Genomic DNA, 21,712 nt, shown 5'->3' with positions numbered 1-21,712 from the left:
CTGGCAACTATTTAACAGCACCTCTGCAACACTATGGAACATTTTAAGACAGGAAATTAAGAATACCTGAGCCAACTAAAGCCACAGGGGGAAGTTTAGATGGACAGAATTTAATTACCCATGTTGGAATTTGGCCAGGACACCAAAACTTACACCCCAACCCTCCTGTAAAGTGCCATCGGACCTTTAATACTAACAACTGGTCAAAACATCAGCTTTAGATCTGCTCCAAATGAGAACAGCACTAAAAGTCATCTAAGACCTGCTGAGGTATTCATTTACTACTGACTGACGGGAAAGGGTACAACAGACAGAATCATGCAAACCATCTATAGCACAACAAGAAAAATACCTTTCCTAGCAACACTGGAGGCTTTTCTTCTCTAGAGGTAGCTTAATATTTTTAGGAGAATTTGGTGTATTTTCAGAAATGCATCAAGTGACTTAGTAAAAAACCCAACACATTTCATTATCTCAGAAGTGAAAATATCCACGTGCTCCCCTTGCAGAGCCCCCAAATATACTTCAGTGCTCAGCCTCTTGTTTATTGCCATTTGTAGCATGGAAAAGAGACACACTATAGTGAATAACTGTGTTGACTTTAAAGGGGAGATTAAAGCCTGAAAGCCTATACTTTCTGACTTCTCACATTATTTTTCTAAAGAAAGCTGTATACTATTTAATGTTTATTTGTGGTGAAGATGAAAAATTCTGTGGGTTATCTTTTCTAGAAAAGAGTAGGATTTCTACAAATCTCGGTTCTTGAAATTCCTTAGGCTGAGGAATTATGTCAGCCCTGAAAAGCATGGGTTCATTATTCACATCGTGTTACTCTGTTGACATAATTCCCTAACAGACTGGGACATGAGGTGTCCCAGTTTGATGCTTCAACCTACCGTCACTGCTTTTGCCTTCTGTAAATAGTAAACACTTCTGTGTCTGAGTTCCTGTTTTAAAAAATCCTTTGAGCAGTATATCTGTATAAAAAAGAAAATCTGGGTTAGCTGTGGGCCACAAGCAATTTATCAAGCAGTATCAGTTATGTCTGTGGGATATTTTTCATTATCTGAGGGTTATTAATAGAGACACTATATACAGAGTGATTATTCCTTGACTAATAATTGAGATAATATCGATATGAAGCCTAGTTTCATTAACACCTTAGTAAAGAGACTATGGCGTGAAGGGTATTTTTTCCCTCCAGTTTGTAATCAAAAGTTATTTAATAGTAAAATCAGTCTTTACTTATAACAGAGGTTGCGGACTTTGGGAGTTGGCAGAGCCAGCTGCTGGGCTGCTGGGAGCCAGACTCTTTTTGATCTTCATATTGAATGGTTTCCTTTGATCACCTAGACAATAGATCATAAAAGAACAGAGCTTTTACCCATATCTCTCTAAATTTGCAGGTAAATAATGAGATGGTCTGAACTGAGGCTGGAGTGTAAGATTTTTAACAAACAATTCTCCCCTTTGAAGTAGACTTAGTAAAATTAGCATATAAATGAGCAATGCTGCTACATAAGGACATGTGGCTGAAGAAGAGGGATAATTGGACTGAGGGTGTTAGTTTCTAAATGAGGTCGTTTGCTAAATGACCGTCAGTTAGACTACAGGTGTGTTCGTTTTGTGAGTCAGAGATGAAATTTGAACAATGGGGTATGCTCAAGTTGGGTATCTCCGGCTGGCATGGGCGAGGACTGGAGCTTTGTAGCTGGCCTGGAAAGCGCAACGTTGGGTGGGAGACAGGGCAGACACAGGGCATGCCTTTGTGGGAAGAGGTATCCTAACCGATGCTGTAAATTCAGGCTGTGGTCTCTTACACCAATATTTGTCTCTATCATCTCCAAGTACGCAATGCTATTCAATACGCTCATCCATAAATCTCTTCAGAGCTCCGTTTGCCGTGCTGGTGAAGAAGGACCATTATGCTGAAATATCTGCACCCGTGGCTGCTGCCAGGGGCTGCATGGGCTGAACTTACTGAACTCGAAAAGCCAGAACAAGGGTTTAGTGTGGTGGTAGCAAGTTAACATAAGGCTCTTTGAGCCTCACAGCTTTTCATTTCACCAAAATCAGCAGAATTACCTGCCCCAGTGGGAAACTGCCACCTCATTACAGAGTACCTTGAACTCCCTCCTCTCTGCATGGCCGGGACAGCCTCCCCGGCACCAAAATGACCTTGTCCTTCCATGGCAGGGACACGTGGCTGGAGCTCTCTCAGTAGCCGTGCTTCCTAATTTACTAAATGAAAAAGAAGTTAAATTAAGTAATAGGCTTTTTAAATCAGCTTTCAACCAAATTTCTTAGTGTGCTTGAAGGAATCATGCTCAGTTCACTGGGACTTGCTTCTTTATTCACTCTAACAAAAAGCAAACTTGAGATTGACAGGGGACAGTAGAGGGAAGGGAGCGTGATCCTAGCGGCACCTGAATAGCCAACAGGATAGTGTTTTCTGTGTGGTACAAAATCCAAGCTCAAATCCCCCCTGTGACTGGTTTGGAGGAAAGACAAAGACTAAGTTTCCGCGTACAGCATCAGCATCCTCTGGAGCCGCTCGCTGTCCTCTGGGCCAGGTACTACTGAGGTCATCTTTGCCCTTCAACAGCGGATGAGATCACTCTCCTTCCAGTGTAACCTTCATGTAACATGGGAGTCTGAGGACTGAATCCAGCTCTTTTACATCTTAAGTCAGCATTAAGGGCAATGTTTTTGCCAAGATAGTTCACTCTCTTGTGAATGCAACCTGAAAAAAGAGGTTCTTGTACATCAGAGTTTCCCCCATCATAATTCTCCTTTCCTGCCCTCGGAGACCTGTTAGGATAGGACTCCCTACTACTGGCGAGTGCAGCATCCCTCTGGGATCTTTTGCTCACTGCCGGAGCACAGTCAGAGGCTTTTTGAGGAGGTGAAGGTGAGCACAGTGGGCTGCAGCAGCCAAAAGGGAAGAGACAAGGACCTGCTCTGACATGGATGTCTGAAGCAAGAATGGGGTTTGGGGAGGGTTTGTGGAGGTTGGGGAGCTCTGGGTGGGTTTGGACAAGGAGAGTTTCATTCAGAGCTTTAGAAAGAAGGTGTGGGATGGCAGAAGCTGGGAGTTCTCCAGCTGGCACCTAGGCATGGTTGTGAGAAGGACTGAGGGATGTGGAAATTGTAATGGACAGGTTTGAAAATGGGAGCTTTGGCACAGGAGAGGGGGAGAGCTGGGGCAAGGGCTGGGGTGGAAGAGCGATAGACACCAAAGGAAATGGTTTTATTAAACACCTCTGACTTAGGTGTTGGGTTTGGGGCAGGAGATTCTCCTGCTCCTTTTCCTCTTCCCTCCTCCCCCCCCCCCCTTTTTTTTTTTTTTTTTTTTGCTAGCAACAGGAGTAGCCTAGCCCAACTAAACAGAGCTGATATGTTTCAGAAAAATTGATATGAACTTTTTCTGCACTTCTGAAATCTCTCTGTCCTCACCTCTTATATTTATTAGTTCAAATGATTCACCAAAAGTTGACCTGAATTCTCAAACTACTTTTCTTCTGGCAAATAAACTCCTCACTGAAAACATATGTGCCCGTCACTACACTAAATGCACACAGTCTATTTACTTGCTGTTTGGCTGATGGCTGGCCCCTTCCCAGCAGTACAGAGGAGATGGAAGGCATTAAGAAAAGCCCTGAATATTGCTGGCTGAATAGTCTGCAAAAAAAGGATAGGGATGATAGGAATGAAATCCTAGCACTGTTAAGCGGCACTTGGAAGATTTTGTTACAAAATTTCTATTAAAAAAAATAATAATTCAATGGAAGTCACACAAATAAAAGCCATGCACAGCACTTTGAAACCACACCAGCGTGCCTCCATAAATGCATGGGATTTAAAAAATAAATAAATAAATTAAAAAAGGACCTTAGTTGTAGGCAGTGCACTTTAATGGCTCAGCTCAGCATGGAATAACCTCATGAATACGCATTCCAGAACGGGTCTCTCCATCAAATGGAGGAAAGGGGCAGACAGAGCTGCAGATACAGAGGCACAGCATCTGCTGAGACATCGCTGCCTGGCTGCTGCTCTAGCACACCTACCATCCCCGCTGAGCCTGTTACTCGGTGGCACCCACGCCAGCCTGGCGCTGGCGTAATTCTCTGAAATCTGCGGGCAGAAAGGCTGGGTAATGGGATCACTTTTGTGAAAGCAGGCTGGTGGCAGAGAAGCTGAATGTGGAGCTGCTGTTCAACAACCCCCTTGGAACAAGACGTAGGGGCCCTCGACAAAGCTACTGGGTCGGTTCGAAGTATTTCAGATAGCAGATGGGGTGAGGAGGCAGAGAGTAACGACGGCTTCAAAAAGGGACTGAACTATGCCGTGCCAATAGCCTGATTTGCAAGAAAAATTGTATAAGGGTCTACTTGTCCTTAGGCTAATGCAGTAGCATTAGAAAAAGGGTGTGTTTCCTCTAAATACATTTCCCAGCGCAAAGGGCAGGCCTGTGGCTCAGGCAGGTGGCAGGGCAGAAGAGGGAGTTTTCATTCAGTGGTGTATGAGGTGTTTTATTGATGGGTTTAAATCAGGGGATACCTGCTCTTGGGGCTTCCCTAGAACTGAAAACCTATCTCAAGGGACAGTGAAGAGAGGAACAGAAAAAGAGTTGCTTTTTTTTTTTTTTTTTTTTTTTTTTTTCCATATGGGGGAATCCATTTGCTGGTATGGGGAGGGAAATATTTCACTAGGAAATAGGAATAATCATCAAGGAAAGATATGGGAAACAGAGAAATCACAGGCTGAAGTCGGCTTAGTAGGAAAACAACTGGGGGTTTGAAAAATTACCAGAAAAGTGATATTCTCAAGAGTGCAAGCAATAGCACAGGCTCCACTGAAAATGACTTAGTTTTGAAAATTAACATCACATCTGTCTAGTTCCAATAATCCTTGTCCATTTTAAAATGGAGCTCATGCCGCAAGATATCTGCTATAAATAATCAAATACATTATAACCTGGACATATCCTCTACATCGAATAATCCTGCTATAAAAACTGAGAATAAAGGAATTTGCTGGATGACTAGCACTTAAGAAATTGTTCCCTGGTGGGTTATTTGCAGCCTATTCTCTACTTCAGTAGGAGTTTATGTTGAATAACTCACAGCTGTGGAAATACCTGCACAATGGAATTTAATACTGCTAATAAAGGGATCCAAACTGGCACAGCTCCACTCAAGACTCACTAATGTTAAGACATACAAGTGTCTTGGGTCATGTAAAAGGCTAGGCGGCTTCAGCGCAGAGCTGTGGATGCTCAGCAGGAGGGGTGGTACCAGACGACGAAGGATGGGACAGGGCAGCTAACGAGATGGGCAGCCCCGCGCTGCTCCTCGCCAGGGCACTGTGTCCTCCCCGCGAGGGGCCTCGGACCTGCGGCGAGGCCAGCTGAGCTCCGAAGCCTTTTCTCTCTGGACTGAAAGAGGGGTTCTCAACAGAGTCCTTTTGTGGGAATTTTAGGAAACTGGTGGTTTTTTAGGAACAACCAAAAGGGAGAAGGACTCAGTCCTGCTTGCTTTGCTCTATACACAGTGAAGGCACTAAAGCCACCCAGGTACACAACGGCTGCATTACATTCGGGGTTGTTCACTTCTGGTCACATTGAAAGCACCAACTGCCAGAGGAGCATCCCGAGATGTGTGCTTGTAACTGGAAAGCCAGAGTTGACAGCTCTTTATGATTTTTTTTTTTTTTTTTTTTTTATTGCGACTCTCTTGGATTAGTCTATTTTCAAATATTGAAGGGAATTGGGGAAGGGAGGAGAGGAGAAAGATGGAGTAACTGATGCTTTGGGTGATCTATATCATTTGTATGTCCTTCAAGCTACCTCCCTGCAACATTTACAAGCATATTTCTGTAGAGAGCTGGGCAGGACATGATCTGTGTAATTCACTCTGCAGTGTCATGCCTTAGTCAGGAGCCTTGAGCAGGGAACCTCATCAGCCCACCCCTAGCTAGATCAGAGTTGCTTGTATTTGGTATTCAACTTTTAACCCCAGCGGTTTTTAACTGTTTGTTTTAAATCAAACCCAAATTTGTAGTGCTTGTGGCTGCATGAAAATCAAATCTGGAAAAAAAAAAGTATCAAAATATAAGTTAAAATTTCAATACCGTGAAGGAACCGAAAGAAAAAGTGCATTCAAACCAAACAAAAAGGTTCTGGTTTAATAAAATAAAATAAAATTTTTAAAAAATCATGATTTTGTGTATCATTATTTCTGTACATCTATTCTAGGTGTTTCACAGCAGCCTGCAATCACATAGGCAGGCGTTTTGCAGTGAAAGTCAAATGGCTGCACACCTTCCCACCAGGGAGGCACTGGCCTGGAGGAGATCGCAAGGTACTTGGATGGAGAGCGAGGTGTAGGTGGACGGGTATAACAGTCCTGGAAAAGCTGTGACTGCAGCCAGGCCTTTAATGTGACAAAATGACCCTACGGGTTTTAAGGTAGGACTGTCCATGTGTTTTGTTTATTTTACCTCAAAGGTTATTTCAGGTTTCAAATTAAACCATCTCTTCATGAGTTAAAGGAGATTGTCACAGTTAAGAAACCAGAACAGTTTTGGCATTGACCTCTTTTATCACAGATGATTAAAAAATAAAATAAATTAATAAAATGAATAAAAAACACAATAAAACTAATTTTCCATTTTCCTTTCGAGTCTTGACCTTGCAGCTATGTGCCTACCCTGGTACCTGGCACTGCCTGCATGAGGCCTATCTCTGGAAGGTTTCCTTCATTACCGATTACAGTTTTCTTCCCCAGTATACAGGCTTTTCTTTGAAACTGCCGTCTTGTAGATTGCCACTTTCTGAAGTGTCAGACTGTTCAAAGGCAATTACCATACAGACCACTCCTTCCTTCCCCAACAGTTCCCCTCCCTACCTAAGAACTGGCTACGCTGTGGGTCTCACAATAAAATCATAGGACTTGATAACTCTGTTTCCATTTTAAAAGCCCACATCCCACTATTACATGGTCTTGAGCTTAAAAATGTTGCCTCCCTGTGGAGTGCCACTGTTCAGTCACTCATTATAAACTGACCATTAGTATTATTTTTCTCCTCCCTCACAGGAATGCAGCTGACATCTACGGTAAAGCCAAATCCTGCTGCGTGAAATTTGTGAGTTAGGCCCTTCTCAAGGGAGTTCTGACTTAAAAAAAAAAGGGGGGAGGGGGGGGATATTTAAAACCAATACATTTTCTGGGATAAAGAAGCCTGATTTAAGTTATATTTTTCTGAGCCCTTAGGCTGAAATAACAGCAAAACTTGGAAGTTTGTTAAACAAAGCCAACTTGAAATTCCCTGTCCTTGTCAGCACAGAGGCAAGCAGAGGAGATAGCTGCGATATGCAAAAATGAAATTGCGTTGCTCCTACAAAGCTCAGGAACCACAGTAAAGGTTCTTAATCACTGTCCAGGGACACCTTAGCTATAAGCCCAGCTCCTATAAATTGAGCTCCTGTAGTACTGCACACCTGATTCACATTGGAGATTTAAGCACAGAGACAGTCATAGAGCTGCTGAAAAACCTGTATGAACAGATAGCTGTCTCAGTTGCTCACCTTTTGTTATCACCCTTTGGAACACGAGTTGAACCTGGAGGGGAGATTTCAAAGAAAACAGCTGAAAATTCCCTTTCAAAATGGAGTTTGCAGTCAAAGACAGACACAAGGCCCAGTATCCATCACAGTTCCTAAATTTCACACCTTCTGTCTGCTGAATTTGATCTCTCTTGGCAACCCAGGAGCAACCCACCTTGGTTTTGATGGGTTTGTCTGTGTGGAGTACAAGTGAGTCCTGTGTTTTGTTTTACACATAGCCAGAAGATGGAAAGTTAAAAACTTTGGGCAAAATGGTAAACAAATTTTCATAAGCTATCAAAGAGAGATGAAAGAAAATTGAACGGAAAAAAACCCTCTCAACCCAGCATCTGAAAGCACCAAACACAGTTCTTAAAAGCTTTTCCAGTACTCAGACCCCCCAAGAGATCACTCAGGGAGTATGAAACTTTATGTGATGAAATGAGAGTTAGTGTTGAATGTGATAAGGAGTGTTAAATGCCTGCTTCTTATCAAGCATTTGCTAAAACATCTCCTAATGCACTTACAAAGGAGATGCTAGCCTTATACATTATAGCTGTTCAATACAAAATTGTACATAATATCTCAGATGAGTTCAGAGTTGTTGAGACAGAGCTATTAATTAAACTGGGGCAATATACAACTTGAGGATCCCCAGAGATCAGACAGAATTCCTTTTAATATAATATAAAATACAGCTCCCCCCGACACTCTAATGACTGTTCTCCATGCCACCTTCCAATCAGCAAGATCCTGGACACCTAAAAAGTATTTATATCATAGAGCACTGTACAAATTAAAACCAAAAACCCCAAACAACAACAAAAAAGCCCCCTCATGAAATCCCCACAACCACACACAGAAAGAAAAGACAACCAACCTGGAGAATTTTGGACTCCAGCTATAAGCTCAGACCTACAGGATCCTAAATTTGAGTATCCAACAGGAATGGAGGCACACTGGGTGGGCATTTATCTGGGTTAAGCTGAAGCACATTCCCCTGTTAATGTGCAGTAATGGCATTCAGCGCCTGAGTTATGAGGGATGCATTTAGTAACTTATCCAAACTGAAGCTTATTGTTCTCATCCTGCTGCCTCTAAAGTTGATGGAAGCACAATCAGGAGTTTCTTGGGGAGCTGCATTGTTTGTGCTCTGTTGTGGCTGGATGCTTTTTATAAAGTTTTTGAGTCTGTATGCACAACTGTATTACTCTCTGATGTCATCTTTAGTGCATAATGGTGTTTTAAAATGTGCTTATGGATTAAGACTGCCCATACACCCATTAAAATTATTTCTTGATGTAAGGGATATAGTTCTTTTATTTCAGAAGTGACTCACAGGGTCATGGAAGAAATGCACCTAGATTGCTCCATCACTGATCCTAATAAAGCCTCTCCCTTTGAAAGAACTGATGCTAGTCACTGTCAAAATAAGACACTAAATTAGAACAAATTTTAATACTGTGAACAGTCAGTGGAAATTTGTATCTTCTTATGAAACATAGCAGCATGGTCCATAAATTTAGAGACTTCCATAAGTGACTCTTTATCTAAAGGTACCATCTGCTATTCTGCAATGCTGGGGTACCACCAGCCTTCCTAATAGAAGCATAGCGATATGCTAGAGTAACATCAGTTCTATGGGACGTTAAATATTCAGTAGCTCCTCTTACATAGTAGAAGATTCAGGCCTTAGCCTTGTATAAAAATACGCTGTCAAAAAGCTAGAAGAAACATACAAATCATCCAGTCCTATGCAGTAAAACCAGCTACTGGGGTTACTTGTGCCCCAGGGCAGCTTTAATTTGGACGTGCAATATATCACCATAGGGCTACTTGATCAGAGTTGCAGTCTCAGGAAATATTTTCAGGACTATTCAATTTCGATTAGCAGTTTCTCCAGGATATATTAGGCACAAACTGGGTTTCCTTCAATATCAATCATTCATATTTTCTCTTTCATCCTGTCTTTGCTAAAATGGGATTTTCACGGAGGCCATGAAATTGCAAAATTTAGTCTGTTCTTATGGCTGGTTCTCTCTTTTAGGCTCCTTTAATGCTGTTTTGCAGCAAAGGCTGGGGAAGGAACCTCTCTCCACCCTGGTGTTAGAGAACACCCAGTAATGCTCAGTATTTTGCCTTTCCATTCAGTAGTTTCTTTCCCCTCTACCCCCATCTCTTTCTGCACACTTCAAGACTGATTCTCCTTGGCAGCTCTCTGGTAATGGGTACTTCTGCTTTGTTCCCCGAGGATGCAAGTTGGCTACACTTCCCCAATGTGCAAGAGTAGTACCTTCTCCAGAACCAAGATTAAAAATGAGTTGCTTATGACTTTCACAGAGCCCTATGATGCTGCAAGCATACAAATGCTAGCTATACCTCCCAAGGTCCCTTCCAAATTGAATTATCCTACAACGTTATTACATTCATACATACTGATGCAAAGATGATGAGACCTGAGGACACCTTATTTCTGAAAAGACTGCAGAGCTGCAAATACTGCTGCTTCTTTCTTGTTGGGAAAAGGGAGACAGAAGCAGCATTAAGAACAGAAATGTTCTCACGAGGGGCAGCTGGTGAGACCAGTTGGTGACTTGTGTGTGTCGGAAGCTCCCTGAGAAGTGGGCTTTGCTGACCCAAGACAAAAAAAATAATCCCCAAACAAAGTAACTCAAAGAATAACCAAAACTCACCAGCAACCAGCTTAGTTATCGGTGTTCTTACTCAACCACTTTACTAATTATATGATTCTGCTTTTCTAAGTAAAGTCCTGGAATTTCCTCCCTCTGATTTGCGAAGGGGCTTCTCAGGGCCAGTATTTCCCTCGATTTAGCTAAAACAAACAAGAGCTTTCTTTTTGAAAGTATTTCAGCATCATGAGATAAGTTTCCTTCCTCCTTTTGATAATTGCAGGGCTCTCCAGAGAAGTGTCAACAACATCATTTCCCTCCAAATTCTGAGAGTGATACAATGTTCTTGTAGGTGGCGAGATTAGATTACAGCAAAATTAATTGTTGGTTTCAAGCTTTCATTCTTCTGGCAGCAACCTCAGCTCTCATGAACGTGTTACTTCAGCTCACCTGTGATCTTTATTCACCTTTCCCACTTCTCTGCATCAGACGGTCACAGAGCACACAAAACCTGCAGTGTCATTTAACTGCAACCCACAACCGAAAGGCATAAAATGCAGTAGTTAACGTCACCGCTGTACCTGAATTCTCTACCTGTAGGGAGTGTTCCTGAGGACAGGGCACAAGCACGTGGGAAGACACAGGATGGCAGGCTCCGTCTTGATGAGTTTACCCTGTCATTTGAAAGATGGTAAGAAAAGCCCCTGCCGCAGCCCAGCGCACGGGGATGAAGGAAGCAGCAATGACGAGACTGCGTGGTCAGCTCCTGTACATCTCAAACCGCTCCATTGAGGAGCCGGGCCATTTGGGCGTTTTCTTTTATGAATAAATAAGTGAATGTATAAAATCAGCTAGCTCTGTCTGTTATTCACCCTATCCACAACAGAGTGGATTGATAGCTTGTAGATGGGGTTCTTGAGGAGATATGGAGAAAGCGTCCTTCCAGATTAATTCAAGGACAGCACTCTAAGGAGTCTGTTACCCATTTTTCAAGTGTTCCTATGTTTATTTACTGAAACAACAGGAGTAATATGACATCATAAATCTTTTAAAAATTGAAATAGTAGTGCCAGTCTTGAAAGATTAATAATAAGGAACGCCTTTTAGAGTGTGCTCATGGAAATGTAATATGAATGATTAGTGTTTTTGAACATTAGAATTACAGTGTATAATTGTAACGTTATAGCAGCTATATAGGAGCCAGTGATCCCTTAATGGAATACATTGTGAATTTAATTATTTACATGAAAAAATCAGGGCAGATATAGTCACTGAATAATAGACCTACAGTCTCCTACATCCTGCAAGTGTTACGAAGGACCAGCATTGTTATCTATGCGGATACGCTCAGACCACGTTTATTTAGTTTGTTTTAAATTCTACCCTACAGTTGATATCCTTTGTGCTCTAGATCCTACAGAAACCTGGAGTATCTTTTAGGCTATCGCAGGAACGACGCCTACCATAGATGCCAAAATTCATCAAACGAGGATTTTGCTTGCAGGAGAATGGTGCCCACGTCAGAGGCTGTGGTTCTTTCTTCGGGCAGGGAGGGAAGAACCAAGTGGCAACACAGGGTGCTTTGCCCTGTATTTCTGCTGCAGTGGTGTTTTCAAAACTATTTGGCAGAATCACATCCAGCAAAAGCATGCTTAAAAATATGTATATACTCTTGGGAGACACATTTCCCTAGAGTGGCTTCTGGGTACGCCTAGAAAAAAACCCAGGAGTTCTTCAGATGCTTTTATAATGTCAGTAATATTAAAAGCACAGTTTCAGTCAAGAGCAAAACACCGCTCCCCTGTACAAGAGGCAGGATCTTGTAGGTTCAGGATCTCTGTGTCGGTAATTCTCCCTGTAAGTATTTGCCACCCACAGGGTGCACCTTGCAGGGCTTCTCAACTGCCTCGGCAGGCAGGCGTGTGCCTTTGTGCCTCCCAGCTCAGCCGCGGGGCTTTACATGCCGGGCTGTATTCAGAGCGGCTGCACCAGTCCAGAGGTTTTGCTTGCTCCCGTGAACAATTGATTTGATAGCAAAGGGAAGAAAGAAGGAGAATTTTTTAAATCCTCTCAGCCCCAGTTGAGGGACTCACCGTAAAACTATCAGACAGAATTCAGCAGAGTGGAAATCCCTGCTCTGATAAGCCTCGGCCCCGGAAGGCGAGGGATGCAAAGTTCAGGATGGAGGTGCGCTTGCTGGATGCCCTGCACTCCCTCGTGCTCGGCTCTTGCCGCTGTCACTGACCTGTGGTGTTACACATCATTAATGTTAAAAAAAGAGCATCTAACCAAATTGAGCTGTAAGCGACTCACACCTAAACTACAGGCTTCCCTTTTTGCTGGAAAAAGGTTCAGCGTATAATTCAGTGAAACGCTAATTCCAGAAATTCCTGGTGCATCATCCTGCATGTGGATGTGTGTCTTTTGCATGCAAGGAACTGTAAATGCACTATATAAGAGCACGTTCGTTAACACAGTTTATTGGCACACTTATTGGCAAAGCATACATAAAATACAGTTGTATTATATAACACACTGACTCACTGTGTCTTTACATGATGAGTTGAACATATTAATATGTAAATGAAAAAATTAGTTTCTTTTATAAAGTTTCACATAAATACACCGGAATAATAAAAAAAAAAAAGGTAAACCAAAAAATGGTTTGAGGGCTTTACAAAAATATTATACAAGAAATATACTATGAAAAGAAATACCAACAAAGCCAACTCAGATACAATAATAAAAACACAAAAGTTTTAGATTTATTAAGCTGCCCACAAAGTTAATGGATTACATGGCTTTAAAATATCTGGATTGACAGCAATTTTACAAAGCATAAACTCTCATAGGACCGGGTGTCTTTTTCCACATAAAAATATTTCTCATGTCTTTGATGAAAAAAAGACATTTCTTGTTTCAGCATTTTTATTAAATGATGGAAAGAGTATCTACTGGAATCAGCTAAATGTAAATTAAAAATGCTGGATCCTTTAAATGATTAACTGATGAAAGAAAAGTTAAAGAAATAACAAAAGTTACCTTAAATTACTTTTCCTTAAAAGCTGATTTTTTTTCTGAAACAAGAAATTTCAGGTGCAAGTTGAAAAGCAGAAAATATATTACAATTGTAAAAAGTTTTACATAGTTATGTTCATGAGATCCTGAGCACTGATGACTTGTTAAAATATGGCCATTGTTTGATGAGGAAAAAAACAACCCCTTCCAATAAAATGTATTGTCAGAAATTTGCCATGAGATGCTATCTAATTTTCAATTATTTTAATTGAGGTCAGTGCCAGTATCATGTTGTATGTGAATGCTTCCAAGAAATGTATATGGAAGCTTATACAAGAGTTTTCCCTAATTAAAAAAACCAACAGATAGCTTTAGTTTAGAAATTGATACTGTATCCGTTGAAAGGTGGTTTTTTAAAATTGTTTTTTTTTAAGAATGCTGTGAAACAGTAATTAATAACCCACTGACATACATTGCAGTAGGTACTGCTGCAGAATAACCTATTGGGAAGCTTGTGGTGTGGGGTTTTCAGATTTAGTCTCCTGGTTAGCAGGAGGTTTGCTGTTCCACGGGCTGTTATTTCCCAGTGCAGGTGAATTGTTGAAATCTTCTTCATCATCCATGCCATTTGCTGCATCATACTGTGTATTCTCTAATCTAGTGATAAGCCTTTCGTCTTCATCCCCGAATTCGCCTCCCATCAGAGTTGGTTCTCCTACCACCATGACATCCTGTGAACAGCACCCAATATTTGTTATATGGAAACCTTGAGAGAGAAAAAATCAACTTAAAAAAATTATGTTAGAGAATTTGCATCTCTTAACTTTGTGATATTTGAACAACAGAGTTAAAAGCTCCTGCATAGTAGGAACCAGGAGACAGGCTTATGCTTATTTCTAATTTAAATGAAAAACTGTAACACATCTCTCTAGCCGCATGCTTATGGCTCTGGATCTCAGAAACCCCAGAACTGAAAAGCAGGTAGACTGAAAAATGTGTATGATTTTAAGCAAATAAGCAGGCTATGAAACTGCCTTAAACTCCTGCTTGAAATATTTAGCCGTTATCCAGTAATTCTTTCCTGAGCCATTTTATTTGGAAAGGCACCAGGGTGCATCTCAGTTGGAACTTGGCGATAGGCGTATTTTAAAAGTAGTTTAAAAGAAACTGCATTTCTTAACCTCAGACTTCTCAAATGTGGAGCACAGCACTCTAATAAAGATGGTAACTCTCTTATCCATAGTCAGCCAAGCCCTTTTACGCATCCAATATACTTGACATTCTGCTACTTAATTATGGTAATTAATTTAGGTAAAGTTTTCGATAAAAACAATGTTCACACTGATTTGACAATTTGCATAGCTAATTAAGTCATTAGCAAAAACCTGCTGATTGCCAACAAGCCCTGAATTTACCATCTGTTATTTCATGGTGCCTGTCACCTAACTCCATGTAGGCAACCCTGCCGCCAATCTGTGCAGTAAGAGGACCAATCTGTCCAGCTGGTACCGTAAAAGGAAGATGAAGAGTGCTAATTATAATTACACTGATGAAGCTAGTAGTCATCAAAAACTGAAGCATGCAAGAAAGAAAGAATTCATCTAATCACTGCTTTAAGTACAATTTGTCCTTCCATGAAAACAAGTAAACCGCCTACTGTACTCCAGTGCATCACACATTTGCTGCAAAAAACCTAACCAGCATGGGATAGAAAGGTGCAAACTTGAGACTGGAAAGCAAAGGTGCAAAGCCAGAGAGCTCGCTTGTTCTCTCTGTTCAGCGGAGAATCAGGCTGCTGTGCTAACTGCTAAAGAAATATGTGGGATGCATCTTTTCATGCAGCTCAAGTGGCAGGGCATCAGCTAGCGTTTGGTAAAAGTGCGGTAATTCCAGATGTCTAGCTTTGTACCTGCTGATTTCACAAGCCCTTCCAAGAAGCCTAGTGAACAACAGATTCATATTTTAAAGGGTCTGTTCCTCCTTATGAATGTAAAAGCATTTGTAAAAAGCAAACAGAAGACAAATGTTTGCGTTTAATAAGGTTTCTTTTTAATCAGATATGTACTGCCTTCACCATGAAACAATACAAATTATTGCCTGTAAGTATTTACACTGTTTCTCGATATCCCTCAGCAAAGGCTGACATGCTACAGAATAATGTTTATATCATATTTTCAGCCTGTGCTATGTGAAAAATTTGTGAGTAGATGGAAACTGTTACATGAGTTCTTCTTTACATGGTCTATATTTTGTTACTCCATATATCCGTAAAATATTTGATTAAATAAAACTCACACACAGCTTTGCGACATAAAAGTTTAAAAGACAAAGGTGTTTATAACCAAAAGTTTATCCTAATTTATTTCATCCCTCTAAACAACAGACAATATGTATGTAGTGTGCACTGCTGAACCAGACCTAACCCCATGGTATTGTGAGAGCATTAATGACAAGAGAGACCTGGCAGAGGACAGCAAGTTGGGTTTGAGTGTGCAATGTGATACAGCAGGCAAAAAGAACCACAGTGGCTGAAATACAGAATCGCAGACTGAGGTGGCAACTTTTCCTCTTACTTCAACGGTCTTGAGTATGGACCTCAAGTTCTCCCTGTTGCCATACCAGCAAGAGGTCGGCAACTTGGATGAGACTTAGAGAAGTGCATCAAAAATAACTATGGGGCTAGAACCGCTGGCTGGGGAGGCCACGTCGAAGAATTAAATATGTATTACATCCACCAAATGATGGGGAGGGGTAAATATGCTTAACGGCTGCAAGCGCTGAAAGGAAGAGGATTGCTTTAGGCCAATCCGATGAGATGTAAACTAGGGTACTAAGATGACATTAAGTAAATGAAAATGTAACCCCCACTGCTAAGACAGTATTCCTGTTACTGAGAACTGCAGACTGAGGATTAATGACCCCACTGGAACAGTGCTAGCTTTGCTGCTCAGGTCACCTAACACTGGGCCGGGAAAAATCTCAATCTGTGGTAGGAAACGTTCGTGCATCAGCGGGGAGATGCTCAATGACCTTGTAAGTTATTTCCATCTCTAATTTCTCAGATTCTCTGCAAATATTATTTCTTTAATATAATGACACCCACTGAGAGGACAGTTTGCACTTATATTTCTCTCCATGCTATTGAGTATCTCTCTCTCTCTCACTCTGGGAATTAAACTACAATTATACTGAGGTTAGTGGAGTTTTCCCTCGTTCTATTTAAAAGATAGATATCACAGCATTAGTTACAGGACATTTAAAAAAAAAATAAATATATATTCTCGACAATCCTGCCGCCTATAGTTATGTCAGGCAAAAATAGTGTCTCAGGAAGCACACATGCTGGTTCCTCCCCGGAGAGGATTCTGCTCCTCAGACTGAAAGCTGAAGACCCCACCGAGTGCACCCCATTGAACCTCCACTCACTAGATCCCGTGCAATGACCACCAACCTCTGAGGAGGACTGGAAGTGACTCCTTTTAGAGCCCCTCAATGCTTCTCCTTAAATTGGCCAGTGGGGGTCACTGCTGTTGAATGACACAAGGCTCCATCCCTCCCAGGGTTGAGGCTGCAGCTCTGGAGTGCTCCTAGCTCCTGCTCATGGAGTGAGAAGCAGAATCCAAGAATTAAACCCTAGTCTCTTGCACGGCAGCACACACTGCTATGGCCTAGTTATGGTAGCACATATTTGACTAGATTAGTTTAAAAAAGATTTAGACTGTAGTCACTCAATCTTATTAATTTACTCTGTGATTAGTAACAACATTTTTGGTCAAGGAATGTCTCATGATAGTAAAATATGGTTGCAGTGAAGCACTGTAAATAAAGCAGTGGATGTTTTACATTATGTGATAGAAATGTATTATTTAATAATATAACCACAAAAGCAGCTTTCATGTATATCATACCTTTCATCCTGAAATAACCCTAATTGCCATCCAAACTTAAATCGATGCATATAAACTATACACAGAGATCACTTCATACACAACTCAAATGCAAGCACTTCTATTTAACAGACCGGTCATTTCTCAGGCTTCATCTTTTTTACACCTAGCCTCAAAGTTTAGCTCTGCTATGCCCAGTTACATAACTAAACTTTTTAACTTGGGATTTTAAAGATCATTCTATGGCTAAACAATGTTTTACTGGAGTCTGGAGGTAAAAATGTGTGGTGGGCCATGTAAAATTCCCCAACCCTATGCCTGCCATCTTTGCTGCTGTTAATATGTAGCCCCGCTCAGTGTGTTACAGCGATTAGTTCGTAGGTCAGGTGTCACAGTCCCCAGAAGTAGACAAACAGTGCTTCACAAGCCTGAGATAATTAAAAATGCTTGAAACTATCAGGCATATTGTTCAAGCAAGTCTCATACTCCAAGGATTGAAAGTTACACTAGTTTTAGCAGCCAGCACACCTCTAAGTGCTAAGTCAAAAGAAGAAGGGTACCTCCTCCTGCCTGCCTTCCTTCTTATGGAATTGTGTTAGTGGTGATTATTTTAATAATTGACTTCTTAGCTCCTTGGCACAAAAATTATTAATGACTGAGAGCCCCATTGCTGTCCACACCCATAATGGTCACTGCTTCCAAGACAAAAACATTGGACTGACATTGGTGTTGAAATGATCTATAGAAACAGAACTGACATTTTAGTTCGGTTTCAGAGTAAACACTTTCTAGAGGAAAATGGTTATCTTTCACATCTCATCATAGTCCTCTCTGTTAACTTGACATTCTGGTCTTGTTTGGAATATTTTTCCTAAAGCACAACAACTGGAAACCAATTTGTTCACTCTCATCTCCTTACGGCTAAATCTTAGATTCTGAATGGCACAGTTCTGAGACACGGGAAAATTTCTGACACTAATCTTCTGGCCCTGGAACTGTAACTCTGGTACCACAACATCCATTACAAACCACCTAAACCTACCCCCTGTTTCTGAAACACGTAAGAGGTTGTATTGCTCCCTTCCACATTAGCAGGTTTATTTATGGATTTGGCTTTTGAGGAGCTTACAGAGAACTACAAAGAGAAAGAGAGATTATTGAGGTATGTAACTTGCTTAAAGAGTGCAGTGAGGCTCTAATTAGGACTCTGGGTGTAAGAAAAAACATTTGATTTACTTAGTGGCATGTAGTGATGCTTTATTCTTTCCAACACAAATGATCTTTCACTGTGTTCGTGGTTACAGTATTACACTCAACAGGGTCTTCATTAGTAAATGAAAGCAAAATCCACCTATTAATTTCTATAGTTATGACTAGGAACAGCCTAGAGCAATGGTTCTTAGAGTTTGTGAGAGTTGTGCATTGTTGTCAAATTTCCAAATTCAAATAGATAAAAATGGATCAATGTGCACTGTTTTTATTAAACTTAACAGAAAGTGATATTTAAGTGATAATGGCTGTACAGGCCCCTTCTGACGATCTTGCATATTTCTGTAATCCACAGATCACAGTGTACAAGTCACTGTTCTACATACAAAGGCCTGGGCTTGCAAGAAAGTTTTATTTGAAACGGAAGAGTATGAAAAATGCAAAGAAATACAATTTCAGCCAGTAAAGAGGCTTGAAAACTGAGCAAAGACTTGGGAAAACACTGCAGCTAGCTTCAAATATTAGAGGAAATTAGCACTATGTAAGTGATAAGGCAATGACACACGCAAATTAGATAACTAATCTTTTTGAAATCATAGGAAGGCTAACATTAGAAAAGCAGGTTTTCTATGAACCTTGTGGAAGGAGTCTTGCCCATCTTTGCTCTTTGTTTAGGAGAAAGAGGAAATTGGTAATTCCAGTTTCTGCACAGTGGGTTAACATTTCTTCCAAAGACCAGATGTGATCGAGAACATGAACAAATCTAAGAACATTTCAAATGACTGGCATCTGCTGAGACTAGGACAGCTGAGTGAACTACAATTCTCAGGCCCCTGTTCTGCCAACTTTCTTTACACACTAAAAAAAGCCAGTGCATTTGTGGAAAGCACGGGCAGTATTGAGCCTGCACCAATGAGAATCTGAGAGAAGAAAACTTCTAGTGAGAAAAATGGTTTTGTATTTGTGCTGTTGGAGTGACTTTAGCAGCACTTGGTTCTACTTCCAACACGCTACAGCGTGTTGCCTCAGTACCTACAGGATTCAGGTCAAAAGCATCACTGGACAAGTAATAGGCCAACCTAGACATGAGTTGTGCAGTGCAATCATGTAGCACGCTGGCTAACTACATTTGTTTTAAGAACGCAGGAAATATGTCATATGTAGAAAAGGTGTGAAACAAGGGACTTGGGCAGGAAGAGTCATATTGACAAGAGATGCTGAAGGTCTGCAATCAGTAGCATGAGAACTAGCAGAATCACAGAAACCACTCTTCCACCCCCCCCCCCCTCCACCCCCCATTATAAGGGAAAATGAGTGAAATAGAGTGCAAGTGACTGTCAAAAGGACAAAACTTTATATTTTATTTAGCAGGGTTGAGAAGTGTAAAAAATAGTTAGAGATATGAGGACAGACTGAGACTGACCCTTTTCAAATTACTGATGAGAGGGAAGATGTGTACCCACCCACTGGCTAAGATGCTTTTGAAGACTGTATTATTAAAGATGTATCAGAATGCGTCAGCACAGTCAAAGTGCTAATAAATTTAAGGCAACACAAAGGGCACAAGTGATACTGATTGATTAGGCTTCAGCAACTGAACTTCAGGGTGCAGTGCCAACCTGACCCACACATGGAAATACAACCACATCATTTCACTTTCTGGGCTTGGCTCTCTATTGTCAGCACTGCCTCTGCCTGAAGAACTGATCAGAAAATAACACACATAGAGGAAATGGCACAATATCCTATTACTGGAGAAGAACCTGTATGTGACAAGTACTGTTCCATCTCATTGATCAAGGTTTGCTTAGCCCCATGTATTTATCTGAAGATCCGGAAGGGGCTATGTGGAAAATGACAGATCTCTCTTAAGTTTCAAGCTTTGTCATAGCTGATGGTATTCCAGCTGCTTTCCGGTCACTGTCCTGAACATGGAACATTTGCCTCTCCAGACATGAAGACCTCATTAAAGAAACAGAAGTTAATGGTGGTGCGAGTGAGAAATGTGGATGAGGTATATGATAAGTTCGCACATTTTCCAGAATGTACGCAGCATTACTGTAGGAGCAAAACTGAATAATTACTAATGCCTTAAACCAAGAAACACTGCATAGAATAGAGGCTAAGGAAACATTCTTTAACCAGGATTAATTTACTATCAAGGAGAAAATAAGATAGAAGCATAGGAGTGACAGGAAATTAGGAGTTAGATTCTATTATGATGGAGAGACTGTCTTTGCTGGCTGGGAAGAAATCACTGGAGAAAAAGAGAAAGCTGGAGTACATGACTTCATATTAATCCAGGTTTGGTATGGATATGAGCTCATTGTTGGGTTTCTCCAGACAGGAGGATGGGAAAAATGAAACTGAAACTAGCTTTGGTTATGTGAGTCATCTGGACAGAAGATGCATTCCTCTTCTCTAATGAGGGGGGAAATGCTTTTAACACTGAAAATGAATTATTTCAGTAGGGTTTTTTTCTACTGAGCAGGAAAGTCCCATTCACAGAAAACTCTATGGCCAAATGAAGCTTTTAGATAGATGAAAACTGTCAAATTTTATTTGAGGATATCTTGTCTTCTATCGCATATACAGGAAGTCAAACATTAACTACTGAATGAGTCACTTTAAGGTAAAGTTAAGAGAAAGAAACAGAAGGGAAGTTACTGCTACCTGCAGCTGACTTCAGAAAGCAGTGGCGTGCCTGTAATAAGGCCCACTTCAAAGTATGCATAATTTTGAAGAAACATGGCAACATCTCTCTATTTAACTGAAAAGTGTTGAATAGTTTTACACCAAAATATCCTACTGCTGAAATTATTTTGAGTTCTGTCTACTCTACAGGGTGGCCCAACCATCAGTTCCATCTGGTTTGCTATCTTTGCTGTGGGGAAGATGTGAAGAGCTGTTAGTATGTCAAATCGAACAGCTAAGCATTTTCCACTTTGCAGAGGGAAAGGAGAAGGGTCCTAAAAATGAAACCTGATCCTCGATACAAAAGAGTTTGGACCATCTTGCTATTCTGGTACAGAAAACAAACAATATTGAAAAATATTGACTATGCAGCATCCTGAAAGTCAGTGAAGACTAAAAATCCATCCCTCATACCATGATAAGACTTCACCATTATGTCTCAGATGCTCAACTATCATCTCCATCAGGAAGAGTAGCCTTGACTACTTCATCTGTCAGGAGTAGCCTTTCAGTACCTGAAGTCAGCTTGAATATCAGTGGGAGTGACAGGTAACTATCAGAGGGCTCAATTACACTCAAACATACAAGTACACGTGGCTACCTCTAAAGCCAACAAAAGCTGTCTCTCCAGAGAGGAGCAGGCTGAAGAGAGGCAGGGGGTCAGATTC

General features: G+C 41.0%; 1 protein-coding gene across 7 annotated transcripts in view; it reads right to left on the bottom strand.

Annotated features, from left to right (window-relative positions):
• Window positions 1-12,727: 12,727 nt before the first annotated feature.
• LDB2 (LIM domain binding 2) overlaps window positions 12,728-21,712 on the bottom strand; it is a 221,296-nt gene continuing 212,311 nt past the window's right edge. For 4 of the 7 annotated variants that reach the window (XM_049794042.1, XM_049794057.1, XM_049794050.1 and 1 more), the window contains exon 8: window positions 12,728-13,985. In XM_049794042.1, the coding sequence (XP_049649999.1) occupies window positions 13,755-13,985 (231 nt within the window). In that variant the 3' untranslated portion in view covers window positions 12,728-13,754. Of the gene's footprint in view, window positions 13,986-16,705; window positions 16,849-21,712 lie in introns of all 7 variants that reach the window. The other 3 variants (XM_049794067.1, XM_049794086.1, XM_049794076.1) reach the window with 1 other exon arrangement.

This window comes from Accipiter gentilis, chromosome 3 (assembly GCF_929443795.1).
Source record: "Accipiter gentilis chromosome 3, bAccGen1.1, whole genome shotgun sequence".
In the NCBI taxonomy this organism is placed as follows: Eukaryota; Metazoa; Chordata; class Aves; order Accipitriformes; family Accipitridae; genus Astur; species Astur gentilis.
This window is presented reverse-complemented; position numbering and strand designations above follow the sequence as displayed.